General features: G+C 32.8%; 1 protein-coding gene across 34 annotated transcripts in view; it reads right to left on the bottom strand.

The window, feature by feature from the left end:
- LOC106875847 (coiled-coil domain-containing protein CG32809) overlaps window positions 1-21,207 on the bottom strand; it is a 931,982-nt gene that overhangs the window by 218,535 nt on the left and 692,240 nt on the right. For 14 of the 34 annotated variants that reach the window (XR_016243094.1, XR_016243099.1, XR_016243097.1 and 11 more), the window contains 2 exons: window positions 16,511-16,718; window positions 14,895-15,058 (listed from right to left, as the gene is read on the bottom strand). Coding sequence is in view for 27 of the 34 variants with exons in the window: in XM_052970538.2 (XP_052826498.1) it covers window positions 14,895-15,058; window positions 16,511-16,718 (372 nt within the window). In the remaining 7 variants the exon portion in view is untranslated. Of the gene's footprint in view, window positions 1-1,535; window positions 1,560-14,894; window positions 15,059-16,510; window positions 16,719-21,207 lie in introns of all 34 variants that reach the window. The other 20 variants (XR_016243098.1, XR_016243093.1, XM_052970540.2 and 17 more) reach the window with 3 other exon arrangements.

The raw sequence follows: 21,207 nt of genomic DNA on the forward strand, positions 1-21,207 counted from the left end.
CATAGGTTCTATCTCCACACTGTTTGTGGTTAACCATGGTTAACAGCAAATACAACCTGCAACAACCTTCTGTAATGAGTAACCGAAGCGATGACCTCTCACGACATGTGCCTCTCCCTGACTTTGCATTGTGGCCTCAACTTCTTGATACAGCACCTTAACTACTGTGTACCTTGACTACGAACTGGTATTTATCATCCTTGTATCTGGACTTTCTTCTAACATCATATTATAGACTCTTTCTATGCTCTGAACTTATCGCACACACATACATCCATGTCTGTACGCACACACTTTATATACATGACAGCCTGTCTATTATTATGTTTATATGTTGCACTCACACAGACACACAAGTTAACATATAAATAAAATCTTCTCTTAAACATTCTACCGGTTGTGTCTCTCATTTCCTTCTGGCACCTATACTCATTTAACCTTTTTCCTTCCATGAACAATGTAAGGAATTGTGAAGCACCCAGCAAGTGCTAATCACATTTTCCTACAAATTTATAAACATAGAGTCCAAATGAAAGCTATTCTTTACATGAACACTTTGTCACATGTGGAGACTATGAAATAATTCCAACATACATATACCTCTGTACTGGTGGTGTATCTTAAAATGAATAAAATGGGTGGGAAGAGGAAAGAAAAGCTATTGGATTTTGAAATGGACATTAAATTCTCATTCATTTATATTTTCACTTGTTTGTTTGTAACAATTTTTCCATGTAAATGTTTTTAAAAATTATTTTTCTTAACTTTTCCTGTTGTAATATATATGGATTTTTTATCACAATCTAGACGTATATCTACTTCATTTTGTCAACATATAACTTCAGGTGTTAATATCATTACTATTTATTCCAAGTTCAATGTTGGAACAAGAATCTGATTATGTGAACTACTGAAGAACTTCCTCAAGAGAACGATTTAAGACATATCTTGGGAAAATCTGGACAATTTTCAGTAAGCATTTGTATATTGAAAGAGCTTCACATTTTCAAAATCTGAGTTTTTTTGTTTGTTTGTTTGTGTGTATTTGGAATGAGCATATTACAATTAGATACACATCTTAAAGACAGTCACTATTTCTTCAAATGAAATAGTATGAAATTTTCAGCAGGAGGAAAGTTGAATTAAATGCTATCACAACCCAATGAAATTGCTGCAACAGAATTTCAGCCAATTATACTGAATAGGTCAGTATGTTGATTACTCATGCATATCTAAATAAAATATGTATCTAAAAATAGGGAATGAATGGGAGATTTTAGAAGCATTTCATTAAACAAAAAAAAAAGAAAAAAATGCAATCAAATTTATCTGACTCTTTTATAATAACTAATTTATGTTGAAAGATAGCAAAAACATTTTTATTAAAGACAACAAAAACAAGAACAACAAAATAATTAAAAACAAAAGTTGATGAAGTTACAATAGATTAAATAGTAAAATACAGGACCAACACCAGTGCAGTGCAAAGAGGAGAAAACAGCAAATTTTTAAAAGTAAATTTACTTGAGAAATACCTGAAGGGTAACTGACAAAATTCTCTGAAATCAGAACAAACTAATGAACAACATAAGTCTATTTAATAGTGGTTCTAAAGCAAAGACAAACATTTTACTGAAATAGTAGCAATATTGAAGTACGAATTTACTTAAAATATCCAGCTATAGTGGTCATTTTGTTTTGGTTGAGTTGGGGTAGTAATAGTGGTGTTATTGTTACTACATAGTTCTGTTCAGCTCATTTCTGAAATACTGAACTATAATGGAAGTAATGGATTCAGTATTTGGTCCAACTCCTATGTCAGAGGTAGGTGGTCAAGCAATAATTAGCTATTTGTAAGTCTAGTGTACTGTAGTGATTACTTAGGATTGAACTTAATGCTTAGTTAATGTTCTAGCTGTAGTAATTCTGACTTTATTTCAGAAATAAAGTCCCAAAATTATAAAGTACATAATTTCTATTTTACATACAGTAGTGATGTATAGTTGTAATGTTATAATTATTAACATATTATTCAGTTAAAAGAATAATAAAAAGTAACCCTATTTTAGTAATTTGTATTTGAAAGGAAGTATGAGTGCCAGTCATGCCAATAGATTTTCTTGCTGCAGCCATTGCTTTGTGCCTTTAGGCAAGACTTTTAAAGCTGCTACATTTTATCTGAGGTTATATATATATATATATATATATATATATATATATATATATATATATATATATATATATATATATATATAAAACCTCAGATAAAATGTAGCAGCTTTATTTATTTACTTATTTATTTAATTATATGTATGTATATATGAATGGTTGCTGTTAAGAACATGCTGTGTAAACACTAATGTAAAATTTCAATTAAACAAGAAGATAACTAAATAAGTTTTCAATGAGTCCATCACACTAAAGAATATTAGATTGTGTTCCTGACAATGAGACTTAGCTTTTCAAAGTTTAGTCCACCTAGTCATAGATAAGTATCATATGAGATACGATTTTTCATTGTATAACTGACAGAGTAAAATAAATTGCAGTATGGGGATCACTTTCTGCTTTCACTTTAGTGTCATCATGCAGACAAAGACTTCAGCATTGGCCATTTGGTATAAAGAATTAAGGAATATAAGTTACACATAACAAAGTAGAAAATGAGAACATTATACAAATCAAGATAGTAACTGTGATATGTTTGTACATGCATTATCTTCAAACATTTAATAAGTTACAGCCAACCAATTTGGCTCACTACATTAAAAGTGAACAGAAGTTAACAACAATGAACATTTTTACGGGACATAAACCTCATGTTCTTCCTCTGATGCATATTCTTTGTGTTGTTACTTAGCTTTTGTTGAGTAGGGCTATGCTCAAAGGCATTCTAGCTGTGACTATTCCACCATTTTTTCCAGGAAATCTGGTTATTACTGACTAATTATCCAGTGTCTTCTTTTTAAAGATAGTAAGGTGTAATACAAGAGGATTTGGTTGCTATTTCTAGTAAATTGAGCAACCGTGTACAGGATTCTTTGACTCATGCTTCCACTATATGACATGAATGAACATCACATGTTATATTTTTGACATCTTAATGCCTAATATCATAAACTTACTAACCTTACAGATGAATAGGTAGCAAATTATGAGATATTTTAACAATTCTTTGGCTTTTCCCCAGAGATTGATTGCCAGAACTGATATGTTACAAAACATATAGATAGTACAGAAACCTGATTCTAAATCTTGGTATTGTAGTTTGGACACAAAAGTGCCAGAAAGTGATTTTTTCTATTAGTTGCATTAAATTAGAGTTACAGTAGTTGTTGCTGTTGTTTAACCATGGATGACACTAAAGTGAAAGCAGAAATTGATCCCCATACTGGGTTAGCCTTGATTGTGACCATACCCACTTTTTTTCGAGTAAAGTTTATCTGGGACTATTTTATCCAATATATCCTTCCCATTATTTAAGAGAGCAGGGTGTGAAACAACTGCAATTTTACTTCTATCTCTTGCAGGTCACATGGCCACAGAGAAGCTCCTTCACTGCCCTGTGCTCTCAGTATAGTCGGTATAAAAACAGAGAAAATCCTTAATATTACAATATCTTCTTCAGTTTGTCATGCTTGTCAGGTTATCAATTCCTACTGGTGAATGACTTATCTTCCTCAAAGTATCTTTTAAAAAGAGAAACATATTTATGCAGTTTGTTGTCAGTGTTTCAAAGAGATTATACAGAAATAGTTTCTCAATGGTTTCTTTGATAAAGTTTTAGAATATCATTAAAGTGAAAATATCTACAAGGAACTGAAACCATATCACAGGTTCATATTAACAAGATTTTATTTACATTCTAATCTAAAATACATTTTCTCCCATTTCAGATTAACCAAATTACACACTAGTAACAAAATATACCAGTTATGTGAATGAATAACATATATAATACAAGCCAGTCCCCTGATAAAGACTTTTAAAATTGAATATCAATGCATTTTATTTTACTGTTTTACATTCACATTTTCATGCTTACATGGATGGAAGGATTTATTTGCGGGAACAAATATTTTCATAGCAGCAAGCCCTTCTTAATAAAAATTAATAGCAGAAAGCAGTTACTAGATTAAAATACCATACAATAATAGTTTCAACTTACCTAAAATATTATTGGAAAGTGACTTTACCTATTATTTCTTGAAAGTCATTCTGTCCCTCATCCCACCCATCATTAGTTTAGTTGATCTCTGAGGAAAGCACTAGAGTGTTGTAATTTTCAGGGAAAAGATCTATGGTCAAGATAGAGTCACTTCATTTACATTGCTTATGCCCTCAGAAAATGCATTAATATCACAACTCTTACCTCCCAAATAAATGTATAAATGTGATAACTCATTCCTATGTAAAGATCGAAATTTTCAATTAAAATTCTTGGTCAGTTGTTAACATTTCATTTACATTCCTAATACTTACAAAAATGATATGAATATCACATATTCCTTCTCCATTAAGTAAAACTTCATATCTAATTTAGAAAATATTTAGAAAAATAAGTTATTGATAGTAATTTTGATTAAATTGGATTTTAAAAAAATACCCAGTTGCTTCCATTTGACATTTTAAATTTGATAAAACTGATATCTTTTTAAAAACTGGTATTGGAGACTAGAGAATTGCATCGAAAGAAATTTTGAGAAAAATAAAACAGAAATTTAGACTCAAATTTAAATTGATAAATGAAGTGAAAACTGAATTTGATTAAAGCAAAAATTGCTTTTGTAGTCAGATTTCAGGTTTAGCTTTAATTTCTATTTTTTCTTAATTTGATTTCATCCATTTATTTTGGTCTAGGAAAACATCTCAGTTTTACCAATTTTTTTCATTTTAGTGTAAATAATAACTACCATATTACAGACACACATGCGCACGCACACACACACATGTATGTATGCATGTATGTATGTATGTATGTATGTATGTATGTATGTATGTATGTAGGTATGCATGTGTATATATATATATGTGTGTGTGTGTGTATGTATATTTATATTTGTGTGTATACATATATATATATGTATGTATATTTATATATATATATATATATATATATATATATTTATATGTAATAATGATAATAATCCTTTCTACTATAAGCACAACTGGTACTTATTTTATTGACCCTGAAGGGATGAAAAGTAAAGTCAAACTCAGCGGAATTTGAACTCAGAACGCAATGATGGGCAAAATATCACTAAGCATTTCATCCAGTGTGCTAACAATTCTGCCAGCTCGCACCTTATGTTATAATAACAATGATAATTTATAGCAGGAATTTATAAATATTTTAATGCGTTGCTATGTGCATTTCGCACAAAGCTTAAGATCATGGTCCGTATTTCTGGGATGATTACAGTACAGTCCATAGTATCCATAGACATCGGGTGGATCATATTTTTGCGTTCATTTCTTCAGGCACTATGGCATTAATGAATGTATAACTGAGGGTTGTTTGCCAATTTTGACCAATGAAAAGGTTGATTGAGGTATGTGGACAGTTCTGTGTGTATCTGGTGGGGAGGAGTGGAAGGTCATGGAAAGAAAGAAAGGAATGGTAGTTATAAAGGAGACGGAGGTGTGTCAGTGAAGTGATGTTAGACTTATTTTGATATTTGAGTATGCAGATGTCAGGATGGGTAGTATAGTTCTTTGGTTTGACCTTAGTCACAGCAGGCATGCCCTCAATGAATCCAGATGTAGTTGGCTCAGCAGGTAGAGCTATTTGGTTGTTGGAGTTCATTGTCTGAGTTGACAAATGATATTCTCTTAAAATGTCCTTTTAATTATTGTCAAGCAATAGTGGGGGACAAACACAGACACACAAACATATATAAACACACACACACACACACACACACATATATATATACATATATATGATAGGCTTCTTTCAGTTTCCGTCCACCAAACCCACTCACAAGGCTTTGGTCAGCCTGAGGCTATAGTAGAAGACACTTGCCCAAGATGCCATGCAGTGGGACTGAACCCGGAGGAGGGTATTGTGTTTCCTGTGTATTATAGAAGATACAAGGAAATTTTTAACAAGTGTAAGTCATGGTCGGAGTAGCAGAAAGTAAGGCTTTTACTATGCAAGGTAGCTCCCGCCAAACATGAGCATTACAGTAACTTTATTCTGCCCCAAAAGTCGAGTGAGATTGGTTTTCAAGAAACCATGGAATTGTTTTCAAAATTTTTTTGTGATAGAAGTTCATTATTCAACATCAGAATGGAATCTTAGAGCTTAACAAAAAATGAGGAGGAGGATTTTATCACCTATGTTGGAGTAGTCAACTGTATGTGTGAACATTTCAAACTCCAGGATCTCCCTCAGGATATGCTCAAATCAATTATTTTTGTGCAAGGACTTATAGCACCTGAAGATAAAGAAATTCAAGCAAGGATTCTCTACAGACTATCACAAAAGAATGTCAGACTATGGTAAATCTTAAACATGGTGTGAAAAAATATAATATAAAGACCCTGCAAAAATTCAAATGTGTTGTCCCAGGAAGCACAATCAAAAACAATGCCAATCCCCAATCCGTGTTATGGTTGTGGAGGCTTACACTACAAAAAGGATTGTCTGTTTAAAAACAGAAAATGCCATAGTTGTCAGAAGCTGGGACACAGGAGTTCTCATTGTAGAACAAAACTACAAGGCTCAAACACAAAAAGTTCTAAGGTGTTTTCAGCAGAGAGTGATTGTGACACAAAAAAAGAAAATTCGTGCTGGTAAAAATAAATGATGTGAATACCAAATTACAGTTAGACACAGGTAGTAACATCTCGATTATAAATGTGGATATTTAGAAAAAAAATTGGTAAACTTAGATTACGTAAAACAGTGAAAATAGCAGGGGTGTAACAGGTGATAAATTACATTTCATGAGTGAAACATGTATCGACGTCACATTTTGAGGAGAGACACGTGAAGCAAAATTATTCATTGTGGATAATACAATCGATCTGTTTGGCACAGATTGGTAAGAACTATTCAATTTATGACACCTCCCTATAAATTTTTACTGCAATAACATAAATGGTTGTCCCATTAAAAACAAGTCTTCAGAAGAACTGAAGAAAAAATTGAAAATAAATTTCCCCACTTAGGTCTATGTAGAAGATGGAAGCCTATTGTACCTGTATTTAAAGCAAACGGAAAAGTACCGTTCATGGCAATTGAAACCGTTAATGAAGAGTTGGACAGACTCAAAAAGAGTGAAGTCATCAAAAAGGTAGATTACTCGAAGTGGGCAGCACCCATGCTATGTATTAAAATAAAGATTAGGCTGTGTGCCAATTTCTCTACAGGATTGAATGACTGCTTAAAAACATACCACCATCCACTCCCAACTGCAGAGGACATTTTTTCAAAGTTAAATGGTGGAAAACTTTTTTCCAAATTAGATCTGTCTGAAGCCTATTTACAGATAAAAGTAAATGAAAAATGCTCAAAGTATTTGACAATAAATACACACAGAGGACTGAACAGATGCACACGATTACCTTTTGGATTAAAAGTGGCACCAGTAGTATTCCAGCAAATCATGGATACTATGTTATCTGATTGTGAATTTGCAATCCCATACTTGGACAATATTTTGTGAACAGCATGTGGAACACATAAAAGCTGTATTTAAGAAAATGAAAGTTTTCGGGTTCACTTTGAGCGAAGAAAAATGCGAATTCTTTCTACCTCAAATTAAGTAATTGATAAAAGTGGTAGATGTCCTGACCCGTCAAGGGCAGATGCAATAAGGAATATGCCTGTGCCAAAAATATCCCAACATTACAAGCGTTTCTTGGGTTGGCAAACTATTATCAAAGCTACATTCCTAATATGCACAAGTTAAGAGCTCCAGTGAACGACTTATTAAAAAAAGGAGTAAATTGAAATTGGTCCACTAAATGCCAGAACACTTTTGAAGAAATAAAAAGAATTCTAATCTCAGACCTGCTGTTAGCACATTATGATCCTAAAATGGATCTGATGCCTCTGAGCATGGATTAGGTGCAGCTCTACTTCATAAATAAATACAGAAGTACAAAACCAGTGGTTCATGTTTCATACTTGTTAATAGCAGCAGAGAAGAAATATAGTCAAATTGAAAAGGAGGCCCTAGCAATTATTTTTGAAGTTAAAAAATTTCACAGGTTTCTGCATGGCAGAAGATTTTATTGCAAACAGACCATAAACCTTTGCTGTCAATTTATGGGTCTAAAAAAGGGTTACTGACTCATACTGTGAACCGCCTGCAATGTTGAGGTGTAATATTGCTAAATTATAATTTCAAAATGCAATACATTCCACTGAAAAAAATTGGTCATGCAGACTACCTTTTGAGATTAATTCCAAAAAAATATGGAACCACTAGAAGAGACTGTTATAGCTGCACTGCAGGCAGAAGGTGAAATTAAAAGTGCTGTGATAAACATTATCCAAAAACTACCAGTGATGGCACAGGATATAAGAATGAAAGCTGTAGGTGATGAGTATATTACGAAAATAGAAGAAGCTTTAAAAAATAAACAGAATTAAAATTCAGATGTGACAGTAGTTTCTCAATTTGTGATGATATTCTGATGTAAACCCAAAGAGTGGTGGTTCCAACTACATTACAAAATGGTGTGTTGCAACAATTTCACAATGGACATCCAGGAATGGCAAGGATGCAAGCTCTGATGAGGAGTTATGTCTATTGGTCATCTATGGACCAAGATATCGAAAACTTGGTGAGAATGTGCCGAAGTAGCACACTCGCGGCTAAAGCCTCACCAGTAAAATATCAACCGTAGCCAGAGACGGAGAACCCATGGTCTAGGTTACACATTGATTATGCTGGACCGGTAAACGGCACTTACTACCTAATCACAGTAGATAGCTATACTAAGTGGTTTGCAGGTGCTATACCCAACCTCTAAGACAACTATAAAGTTCTTGAATTGTTTGCATGATCCGGTGTCCCTGACATGCTAGTTTCAGACAATGGAATGCAGTTCTCTGGGTATGAATCCAAGAACTTCTGTAAAAGGCATGCAATAAAGCAAATTTTCACTTCACCCTACCAAATGGGCAGGTAGAAAGATTTGTGGACACCTTTAAACGAACATTAAAAAAAAAGAGAGGAATGAATTAAGTAATGATGAAGAACTGACAAACTTCTTAATAATATACAGAGTAAGCCCACCTCAATCCAAATACAAATTCAGGCAAGTCTCCCGCAGAATTGATGTTCACAAGAAGAATAAAATCCACTTTTGATAAGCTATTACCAGAGAAAAAAAGACATAGAGGAGATACAAAAGAGCCAACGAAATACGTTGAGATAGGTGATAAAGTGCATTTCAAAACCTATAGAAATGGTAAAGAAGGCTAGGAAGGTGGCCTTATTACCAGAAAAATTGGAAGTATGATGTATCTAATTAAAAGATCACATGGTGAACACAAGAGACATATAAACCAACTAAGGAAGAGGAATATGCGAGATCAGGAAGAAATGCCATTGGAAGTATTTTGTGAAACATTCGATGTACCGGTACCAAAAGTAATAGAGTCCTGTTGATCAGCATGAGAAAAATAAAGCAGACCGAACATCTTGAGATAATGCCCAAGCGAAAGATACTAATATATATATATATATATATATATATATATATATATATATATATATATAATTTCTTTATTCCGTTGGAACATGAAATCTCAAAAGGGGAGATGTTGTGTGAGAGTATGTTGCCTCCTGGCAAGAATGGACTGGATCACTGCATATGAATAGCAGTGATCTGAGTAACTGAGATGGTTCATGCTAGTTCCAGAGTTTGTGTGTTGATAGTTCAAAATTTACAGTTCGTGTTAGTGTGTTGGATTGTTGGTTCTTAAAAGATTGTTGTTGTGTTCCATGTGGTTACTGCCATTTGTTTCAGTTATATTGTTATAACACTGTTGCAGTGTATTCATTTATTCATAAGAATATATCAAATTTTTGTTGCGAATTAAAAATTGGGTTAAACCAAATAATTTCAGCAATGAATTAAAATGCATTAAAATAGCAATGCATTAAAATATTTATACATTCCATCCCTGGATTATTATTATCATTATCATTACTATATTTATCCTACATTATGTCAGCATAACTCAGCGTTACCCCCAAAGAACTGGTATTTCCAGTTGGTATCACTAGGCTGTAGTAATGAAATAAGAGCTTAATATGCATATTCAAAATGTCTCCCGTAAATGAACTTAAAGGATATAAATTTTTAGTATGTATATTTATATATGTATGTATGTGTATGTATATATATATATATGTATACAAACACACACACACACACACACACACACACACAGATATATATATATTAATAGTAATAGTATGACAACAAAACTCAGAGTTTTATTATGGCAACCAAATAATTGTCCCATATTATATTACAGATCATCATCATCATCATCATCGTTTAACGTCCGCTTTCTCTGCTAGCATGGGTTGGACGATTTGACTGAGGACTGGCGAACCAGATGGCTACACCAGGCTCCAATCTGATTTGGTAGAGTTTCTACAGCTAGATGCCCTTCCTAGCGCCAACCACTCCGAGAGTGTAGTGGGTGCTTTTACGTGCCACCAGCATGAAGGCCAGTCAGGCGGTACTGGCAACGGCCACGCTCAAAATGGTGTATTTTATGTGTCACTTGCACAGGAGCCAGTCCAGCAACACTGGCAACGATCTCGCTCGAATGTCTTTACACATGCCACTGGCACAAGTGCCAGGAAGGCGACGCTGGGCACAGGTGCCATCACGATTTCGCTTTCGCTTGCCCCAACAGGTCTTCGCAAGCCAAGTTTCATGTCCAATGAAGGAGACGACATTGCCATGGGTGCTAGTCATCGAATTTAGTTCGATTTGGATTTCACTTGCCTCAACAAGTCTTCACAAGCGGAGTTTAGTGTCCAGTGAAGGAAGGTACGCATAAGTGGGCTGGCTACACCCCTGGCAGAGGCCTTGGACTTAGGTCTCACTTGGCTTGCCGGGTCTTCTCATGCACAGCATATTTCCAAAGGTCTCAGTCAGAAGTCATTGCTTCGATATATATATATATTGTTATGTTTCAGTATGGTAATTTTGTTTTGCCAAATAAACACATGCAGTATATATTTGTTTTTCACTTCAGCTTTATTGTTGTTCTTGTTTTTGTGTCCTTGGTCTTAAATCTTTTATCACACATGTGTCTCCTCCTGTTCTATTTATTTCAGTCTGTCTTTCTATCTTTCTATAGTGTGTATCACTAAACAATAATAAAACTGAAGTGAAGAATGAATATATGATGCAAAAATAATTTCCACCCTGAAGTATAACAATATCTTATTCAACACATGATTTCACATCAGGAATCTTGCAAAACACACACACACACACACACACACACACACACACACACATTCAGGAAGCTGATTGTTGTGGCTGGTCAGAGAGTGACCATTAGTTTTGCACCTAACAAATGTGCTTTGCCATATAAACAACTCATCAGGCTCAAATGGCCAAAGGCAATAGCCTCTCTACAACTGGTGGGAGGAAGACATGGTCAGTTAGTTTTGTAAACAAAAAATACATTCAGAATGGCCATACAGAAAGTGTTACAGACAGGATGGGGTTATTTCCCTTACATAATCTGGTCCTGCCTGTAACATCCTCTGGATGTATGTCTTGTTTATAAAACTAACTAATCATGACGTCTTTTTCACTCCAGTTGTAGAAAGGCTATGTGCCTTCAGCTGTTTGAGTCTGATGAGTCACCTGTATTACTAAGTGTTTTATATGTGCAAAGCCAATAGTCACTCTCTGACCAGCCATAACAATCAACATCTTAAAAAAATATATTACTGTTTTAGCGTATACTTTTTCTTTTAGCTAAATGAACTACTGACAATATATATATATATATATATATATATATATATATATATATATATATATGTATATGTATGTATACATGTGTGTGTGTGTATTTATACATAAAACACCCCAGCCACAACATAAACATCTTTTGAGATAACAAAAAGGCTAAATTTCTCACATGGACATATTCGTGACTTTAAGGGGTTCATGCTTCATGCCTTTCTAAGGAATATTAGTCGTATAATGAAAATTTTTATCAACTAGAATGGAAACCAGGTAACAGGTTGTTGAGGGAATATCTCTCTATTCTATATTATGTTGGGGAATGAATGGCTGAAATCACTGACTCATAAAAATGATATATGAACTAAAGTTGGAATTAAAAATTTTGATTTGGATTTCATCATTAGTTGTTTTTTTTATTGTGAATATACTTGCTTAGAAAAAGGTGAATGAAAATTGGTAATCCAACTATATTCATTCTAGGTGCTATTCTATATATATATATATATATATATATATAACTCTCTCTCTCTCTCTCTCTCTATATATATATATATATATATATATATAACTCTCTCTATATATATATATATATAACTCTATATATATATATATATATACACACAAACACACACACACACACACACGCACACACACACACACACACACACACACACACACACACACACACACACACACACACACACACACACACACAATGAACTTATTGTATTCAGTGCTCAGGTGCACTACAACTTAGAAAAAGTAACCAAACTACATGAACAATACATAGACTACACACACATGAAGTGAACAGTGAATGAGTTGTTAAGTTTTGAAGAATGTTGTGTCCCAACAGCTAACAACTGATGTGGGCAGTTTATTTTAGTTTATTAATCTCCATTTTTGTCTGAGTTTTTATCACTGAATCATAAAAACAGATAATATATCTATCTTGTAATATAGATAAATATTGTCATTTATCTTCTAATATTTTGTACTCCAATTTGTTGCCATATTTACAAAATGTATGATTGTTTAAATACACTATTTGAAAAATTAAAAAGGAGTTAATTGAAGTTATTTTTTTAAGGTTTTAGTAAAACATTTAAAGAAAGAAGTTGTCCCTCTACTTTATTGCAATCAACTATTTATCTTCATAATCACTCCTGTCTACTTGAGGGTAATAGGCCAATGACACAAACTCTAAACAGCTGCTTGATCTGCTAGGTATAGCAGCCAAATGTCCCAACATATCACATACTACTGTCTTAAAAAAGAAAGAAAATATTGAAAAATATAACCCCTTATATACAAAAATGACAAGTTGGTCATGACTGGAATGTCTTTGGCCATAGGTCAGATTCATCAGAGCTGAAGTAAGAGTAAACAACAACAACCACTGCCTGAGGAAAAAATGAATTATCCATCATCCACCAATAGTATAAACAAAGTGAAAGGATGGCATCCAGGAAATGACATTTTATGTAACTGTCTTGGACCAAAAAGTGGAAGTTTACTTTGTATTCATAGGTGCCCATGAAGTATAACAAGGTACCTTGTATTTCCATAGTTAAAATTGGTGTTTGGAGGAAAGTGAAATTTTTATGTCATAGTCAATGTGTTATATTAATTTAAAGCTTACTAACTTGGTTTAAAAAATATTTATTACTATCAATACTACTATTGCTAAAAGTAACAAATTAGTGAATATTTGGTTTCTTTCAAAGAGATCAGATTGACTTTGCCATTCATTCCTCTGGGAGAGATAAAGCAAGTATCACTGATACTAGTGAAGCCAATTAAATATACATTCTCCTCTAGGAAATTTGGCCTTGTATTTTAAAATAATTATCTATATAGGCGTAGGAGTGGATGTGTGGTAAGTAGCTTGCTTATGAACCACATGGTTCCGGGTTCAGTCCCACTGCGTGGTACCTTGGGCAAGTGTCTTCTACTATAACCTTGGGCCGACCAAAGCCTTGTGAGTGGATTTGGTAGACGAAAACTGAAAGAAGCCTGTCGTATATATATATATATATATATATATATATGTATGTGTGTGTGTGTGTGTGTATCTGTGTTTGTCCCCCCAACATCGCTTGACAACTGATGCTGGTGTATTTACGTCCCTGTAACTTAGTGGTTCGGCAAAAGAGACCGACAGAATAAGTACTAGGCTTACAAAGAATAAGTCCTGGGGTCAATTTGCTCGACTAAAGGCGGTGCTCCAGCATGGCCACAGTCAAATGACTGAAACAAGTAAAAGAGTAAAAGAGTATATCATTATTAAGGCAGTGGAGATGACTATCAGACAGTACCAACCAACTCATATTCAAATTGTTTTGATGAAATTTGCTTCCTAGCTCTTAGTTAAAACAAGTCTTATAATAATACAGGGGTGGTGTATTCAGTTGACTATCACCTGTTTATTAAAAATCACAATTGTCACATCCTTCCCCTTCCTAGGTTAAGTTCCCTCATTATTAAATTAAAACTTTATATTTCTGAGATGAGACTTTCCATTTATGCAACATTTTTATTCTAGCCCCTTCTGCATGTTTTCTAAAACTATTGTTAAAATAATTATTTTCAAAATCTTCCATTGGTGGTTTTATAATTCTTTTTCTATACTGCCACGAATTTGACAGCTTTGAAGACATCTATATCAGTCCAAATGCTACAAAATTTTTTTAAAAATTGATTATCAATAGTATATTATTTTCTCTAACAGAGTCAATTGCTTAGCATTTTATATCCAGGAAGTGTTAATAGACATAAGGAAAAATAATATTCCTCTTTCTTCTAATGCTATTAATAACATAAGTGAAGTGACAAACCAGTTCCACAGCACTTGTAAAGATAAAAAGATTTAAAACATGAAACAAATTAACAACTACTGAGACTACTGAGTTGGTTATACTTACTACTAGCTGTGGAACCAGTACATGTACTGTCTGATACTGTACTGCAATTACTGCGCATGCTGCTTGTCCTGCCATTGGTGTGATGAGATCTTGAGGGAATTACAGTATTGTGGACCCAAGCAGTCAGATTTGCTAGTTGGGCCTCCATCCGTTCCATTCGAACCCTGTAATGAAAGGTAAACAAAAGTTATACATTCATTTATTCTTTTGTGAAAGGAGGGTTCAATCAAACACTCTGTCAGCTGGTTCCTTGTTATTTTGAAATTCTGAATTTTTATAATCTCATAGTCTACTTAATGTTAGACAGTTGCTGACATAATAATGATATTTGAGTTATACATATAATTCAAAAGTAATTCTGGGACATGAATGAATTCACTACATTTCAACTGAAAAATTGACATCTGTTCTGTCACAGTTTATCAATAAAAATAATATAAAGACCATGGTCACAGGAAAAAAAAAAGAATGAAAAAAAAGAATATTATTTTATAACAACTGGTATTTAGTTTATGAACATGTATTAAAACAGTAACTTGATTGATGGTATTATGATTATAAGATTTACTTTATTGTTCTAATATCTCACAGGTATGAGAAAGAACTGTAAATAACCATCTCTTTTATAAATTGAGCTACCTTGTCTTTTCAGTATCTGCTAATACAGCTTGTAAGTCAGATCAACCAGAGATCTGTTAGTCTACATCACTTAATATCTCCTCTGCAACCAAACCAATGTGATTCTCCAGCCTCTCCTGTCCTCATTATAATGAGTATCTTTTAACCCTCTGATATATTCCCACTTGACTCATGTTTCAGTACACAGAAGAAACTGAATATTATTTACTTTAATTTCACTAGCTTAGGATGTTTTACAGTGTCTATGGGTTCTGCTGTTTTTTCTATTGAAATATAAGGAATAAATAACATTACTGGGAATACAGTGGAGTGTAGAATCTGTAGCAATCAGTGATATTACCAGTAGAGGATGGAATAACAGTGAAGTTTGAACTGAACAGCATTACCACTAGAAAGCATGAAAATGAAGAATGAAATGGACTATGTTACTTCTATGTAGTACATTTAACAAAACTGCTAGTAAGGATTGAAAGGGGCACAGTTATTAGGAAAGGAAGAAATGTAATTTTCAGAGAGCAAGACATCGGAAAAGTAGGATACAGATGTGAAGAAATGATGTAGCAGTAGGAACCAAAAGACTGCCAGTTAGTGTGTTGTCTGTTGCACTGTATCATATCTGTGGCTATAACATATGACAATCTTGCAGCCCTATATGGCAGTAACATAGTGAAATTGATGAAAGTTTTGTTTGCTTACTGTGCTGTGTTCAAATTCATCTGTGAGTATTGTATAAAGAAAGATAAGCTTTATAAAAGTAACTTATATATAGAACATGAAGACAAAACCTTCAATGGTGCTCCAGTAATTAAATATGTCATATAAGTTACTATGAATGAGATAACTGTTACTTTCAAATAAAAGTGGGAATTTAGCTTTAAAACTCCCTCATTTTAACTGATGTACTTTCAACTTTAAAATATTGTTTGTAAATAAAATTCTTGAAATAAACAGACTTAATAAGGAAAATGAAAGGTTACTTAGTTTCTGGATCTTGAGGTGGTTGTGGTGTCATACTGCGTATCCTTTCAGTGACTGGCTCTCTTTCAGGGTTAGCTCGATAACTTTGAGAGCGCTGTAGCTTGCAAACTGGTGTACCTTCCAGGGCTGGTGGTAAGTTTGAAGGAACTGAAGGTACAGCAGAGTAAGGTAAAGACCAATTAGGAGGTGCTATTTTACAACCATCTCCTGAAATGAAGAATTATCAAAAGATATTAAACATGAAAATCAAACACAATTAAAGAACACAAACTCTCTCTCTCTTTCACCCCCCCCCCCTCTAAATTAAGCTCCAGAAACAAAGACCCTCAGAATCAAATATGGTCAGATTGATGTAAAAATAAACATACAAAGGTGTGAATGTATACACATATTCAGATGCATTATACAAATAAGCATGGCATCATACAATAGACACATTGAAGACATATTGTAGCTTTTTGAAGAATTGTGCACAAGCAAACATCCAAATACACATAATTCCACAAAGAGGAATATATAGCTAATCACAAAAAATCCTTTAATTGCAAATATAGTGATGTGCTGAAAACTGAGTCAGTTAATAGGTAAATGTATATATGTGTAAGCATGCTACCTGGTACTAATAACATTGAACATAAGAAAGGCAACACCTTCATTATCTTCAATTTTATTGAATGCATGCTGTAAGGCAGAAGGAATGTCCTTATGATAGAGTAATAAATTCCAATATATAGGGCTATGTAGTGAAAAATAAAGTCAAATAGATATTAAGTTGGAAGAAATACATTTACAAAATCAGTTCGATTAGAGGATGAGTAAAGTCATATGTGAGGTGAATTTATGTGTTAGGATATGTAAGGAGTTTCAAAATTTTATAAAGTTTTGAATATTTTATGTTGGGATTGAAAGGATTTGTACTGTCTACTGAGAATTTGGTATTTTAACAAAAAGAATTTAAGAGCTTCCAGTTATGCATAGGTAAAGCAAGGCTTCTTTGTTTCTAGTATATAATCTGGCTCCAGATAGACTGTTTCACTTTAAGTTATATTACGTGTTATTTTTTCAAAAAAAAAAAAAAAACACTTAAAAGTAGTAAAGTTGTTTCCGTGGTTTTTAGGAGGTTATAATGTTTGAAAAAGAGTCTCTCTGTTTGATGTGGGTTAAAGTTATAAAAATAAATGAACCTATCATCTTTGTATACAAGTGAATTTAGTTTTCAAATTAGATCGTAATAAATGTAGCTACAGGATTACTTGTTTTTATGGAAATGTTTGCTCCCATACTAATACTGAAGGCAATGTTATACTATTTTTTCGTTATTCATATAGAAATGCCATACAGAATATTTTGGAGTTCAAAATGTTTGTAAATATTCAGTGAAAAAAGTAGCTGATTGGTGTAGAGGTTCTAATAACATTTTATTTCAAATTACAGGAATATAGTGTTGCTTTTCTTTGGAACAAATTTGAAAAATTCAATGATAGTTATCATATTGCAAAATGAAAAGAATGATACTTCTGATTCATGGTATAATTTTCTCTAAAATTTGCTAATTACCCCTTTATCAGTTTTCATAAAAATTATTACTCTAATGGATTTTTGTTCAAAGTTGGCTTTTAGATCCTTATTTGTTAAGGTTGTTGAGATGATAGTAATTCTGCTTTGTCATCAATATCAAATTCGGGTTAACCTCATTTAAAATGTTCCAATTTGTTTTCTTGTAAGGTTTAGTACAGAGATGATAAAAACCTATAGTAATTAGGTTCATCTAAGATTTTTATAATCTGATAAGATTATATAAATATTTTGTTAAAATTTTTTGTTTCCCTCAGTTTGACAGAAAATTTTGTCTGGATGATGTTGTTCAGTTTTCTAAATTCAATATTCTTGATTAATGAGAACATTTCTTCTTCAAATAGTTGAAGAAGCTTGTTGACAAATAAGCATTTGTTTGACTTAAAGTTGTATTTAAAGTTATATTTAAAACTGCTTTTATTTGTGAGATAAAAAAGCTATCCAACTAATTTTCTCATATAATAGTAACATTTTTTTTGCATTAGGCTTGTAAGATATAGTTTCTTAGAAAGATTAGCTATGTTCTTTGCAGACTTGTCAATTTCTTAGAAGGAGTACCCATGTTTTTGGTAGACATGTCTCTTTTCTTAAGATAAAGTTTCTTAGAAAGAACAGCTATATTCTTGGTCGGATGTATTTTACATTGTGGTAAGTAGAGAGCTCAATAAAGAGGAAGGCTAATATTACTTGATAGTCAGAATAAGAAAAATTTCACAAACTAAGTAAATAGCTCAATACTAAAAGTAAAGTGAGAGGAATACTTCTAATTAATTATGCAACAAGTATACAATTGTTTTGCTTCTCAAGGAGCCATGATGTAACATTAAGTGAGGGAGTAACAGTAGTAAGTAGTACACAACAATTTTGGCTAAAGTAAAAAATTATGAGCAATAAATTTTATTAGTTATAAAAGAAAACTAAAATAGGCCATAAAAGGTTGCACTGTAGGACAGAAACTAAAAAATGGTTCAACAGAAAAAAGTCGCATGAACAAATTATTGGTGACAAAAAATATGAATGAGCCTCAAAGAAAATTTAAAAATTAATAATACAAATGTAAAGTTACAATTGGATACTGGCAGTGACATCTCAACAATAAACACAGATACATGGAAAAAGATCAGGAGACCTAAATTAAACGAAACCTTGAAAATTGCCTGTGGTGTTTCAGGGAAAAATTATATTTTAAGGGCAAATTGATAAGTAACATTACATATCGTGAAAAAACCTTAAAGGCTAAAGGTTTTGTATCCAGCAATACAACAAACTTGTTCCGTAATGACTGAATGGAATTATTTAATGTATGGGAACACTCCATCAATCTTTTCTGTAAAAATGTAAATGGTTTTTCCTCCAGTACAAATAAGTTGTCAGACGAATTGAAAAAAAATTTTTTATATTTTTCCTGAAGTTCTGTCCGATAAATTAGGTCTGTGTACCAAAATGAAGGCATGGTTTCAAATACAAGAAAAGCCATACTGACATTCAAACAAAAACAAACAATACCATCCACAGTGTTAGAACAGATAAACTCAGAGTTAGAGAGACAAGAAAAAATTGGAGTTATCCAAAAAAAGTGGAATATTCTAAATGGGTAGCACCAACTGTGTACATTAAGAAAAAGAATAATGAAACCAGTGTGTGCTGATTTTTCCACTGGTTTAAATGAATGTCTTAAAATGTGCCACTATCTGCTACCTACTCTGGAGGATATTTTTACAAAATTAAATGGTGGCAAGATATTTTCTAAATTAGATCTCTCTGACACGTACCTATAAATTAGAGTAGATGATGAATGCTCTATATACCTAACAATTAACACATATATCAGTAAAACAGGTTGCAATTTGGCTTAAAATTTGCACCAGCAATTTTTCAACAGATTATGGATGCAATGTTAGTGGACTGTAAATTTAAAATTCCATATTTGGATGATATACTCATTAAAAGAGAATCCAGAGATCAATGCATAGAGCACATAAAATATGTATTTGGAAAAATTAGGGATTATGGCTTTTCTTTGAATGAAGAAAAGTGTAAATGATTCTAACTGAAAATAAAATATTTAGAACAAATCATTGACAGAAATGAACATCAACCAGACACAATTAAATATATGCCCCCTCTGACTAATATAGTGACCTTACAAACATTTTTAGGACTGGAAAATTATTATCAAAATTATATTCCAAGTGTGCATAAGGTGAGGGTTCTACTGAATAATCTGATGAAAAAAGATATGAAACAGAATTGGTTGGAAAACTGTCAAAAGGTGTTTGATGAAATGAAAAAATATTAATATCTGATTTGTCATTAGCACACTTTGATCCTGCAGTGGCAATTGTTGTAGCTTCAGACAATTCTGAGTACAGTATAGGAGCAGTAATGCTACATAAATATAAAGATGGTAACATGAAGGCAGTGGTTCATACCTCACATTCTCTGACAGCAGCAGAGAAAAATTATAGTCAAATCGGAAAAGAAGCTCAAGCGAATATTTTTGCTGTGAAAATATTTCACAGGTTTTTACATTGTGGAAGTTTTCATCTACAGACTGATCACCAGCCATAATTATCAATATTTGTGTCAAAAGAATTCCTACCCATACTGCTAATAGGTTACAACACTGGAGTATGATATTAAGCTATCGTTTCAAGATGGAGTATATACCATCCAAGAAATTAGGTCATGCAGATCATCTATCAAGACTAATTTTGAAAAATGTAGAACCATTTGAAGATACTGTGATTGTCACTTTGCAAGTGGAGAATGAAATTAAAAATACAGTTCTATACTTGAGAGATGAGGAATTATGTACATTATTTACATTATTTAAATTTGACAGATATTTATCCTCATCTTGTTTGTTGTTAACACATTTCAGCTGATATTCCCTCCAGCCTTCATCAGGTGTCATGGGGAAATTTCGAACCAGGGTTCTTGTTCCTAAGGTATTTTTTGATGTTGTTATTGTTATTATTATTATTATTATTATTATTCAGGTCACTGTCTAGAATCGTACTCGGAATCTTGGGATTAGTAGCTCACTCTCTTAACCACTACGCCATATGCCTGTGGACAATTATGGAATGAATTTTAGGGCTTATAAATCTATTATTTT

This window comes from Octopus bimaculoides, chromosome 9 (genome assembly GCF_046866305.1).
Source record: "Octopus bimaculoides isolate indiv1 chromosome 9, ASM4686630v1, whole genome shotgun sequence".
Taxonomy (NCBI): Eukaryota; Metazoa; Mollusca; class Cephalopoda; order Octopoda; family Octopodidae; genus Octopus; species Octopus bimaculoides.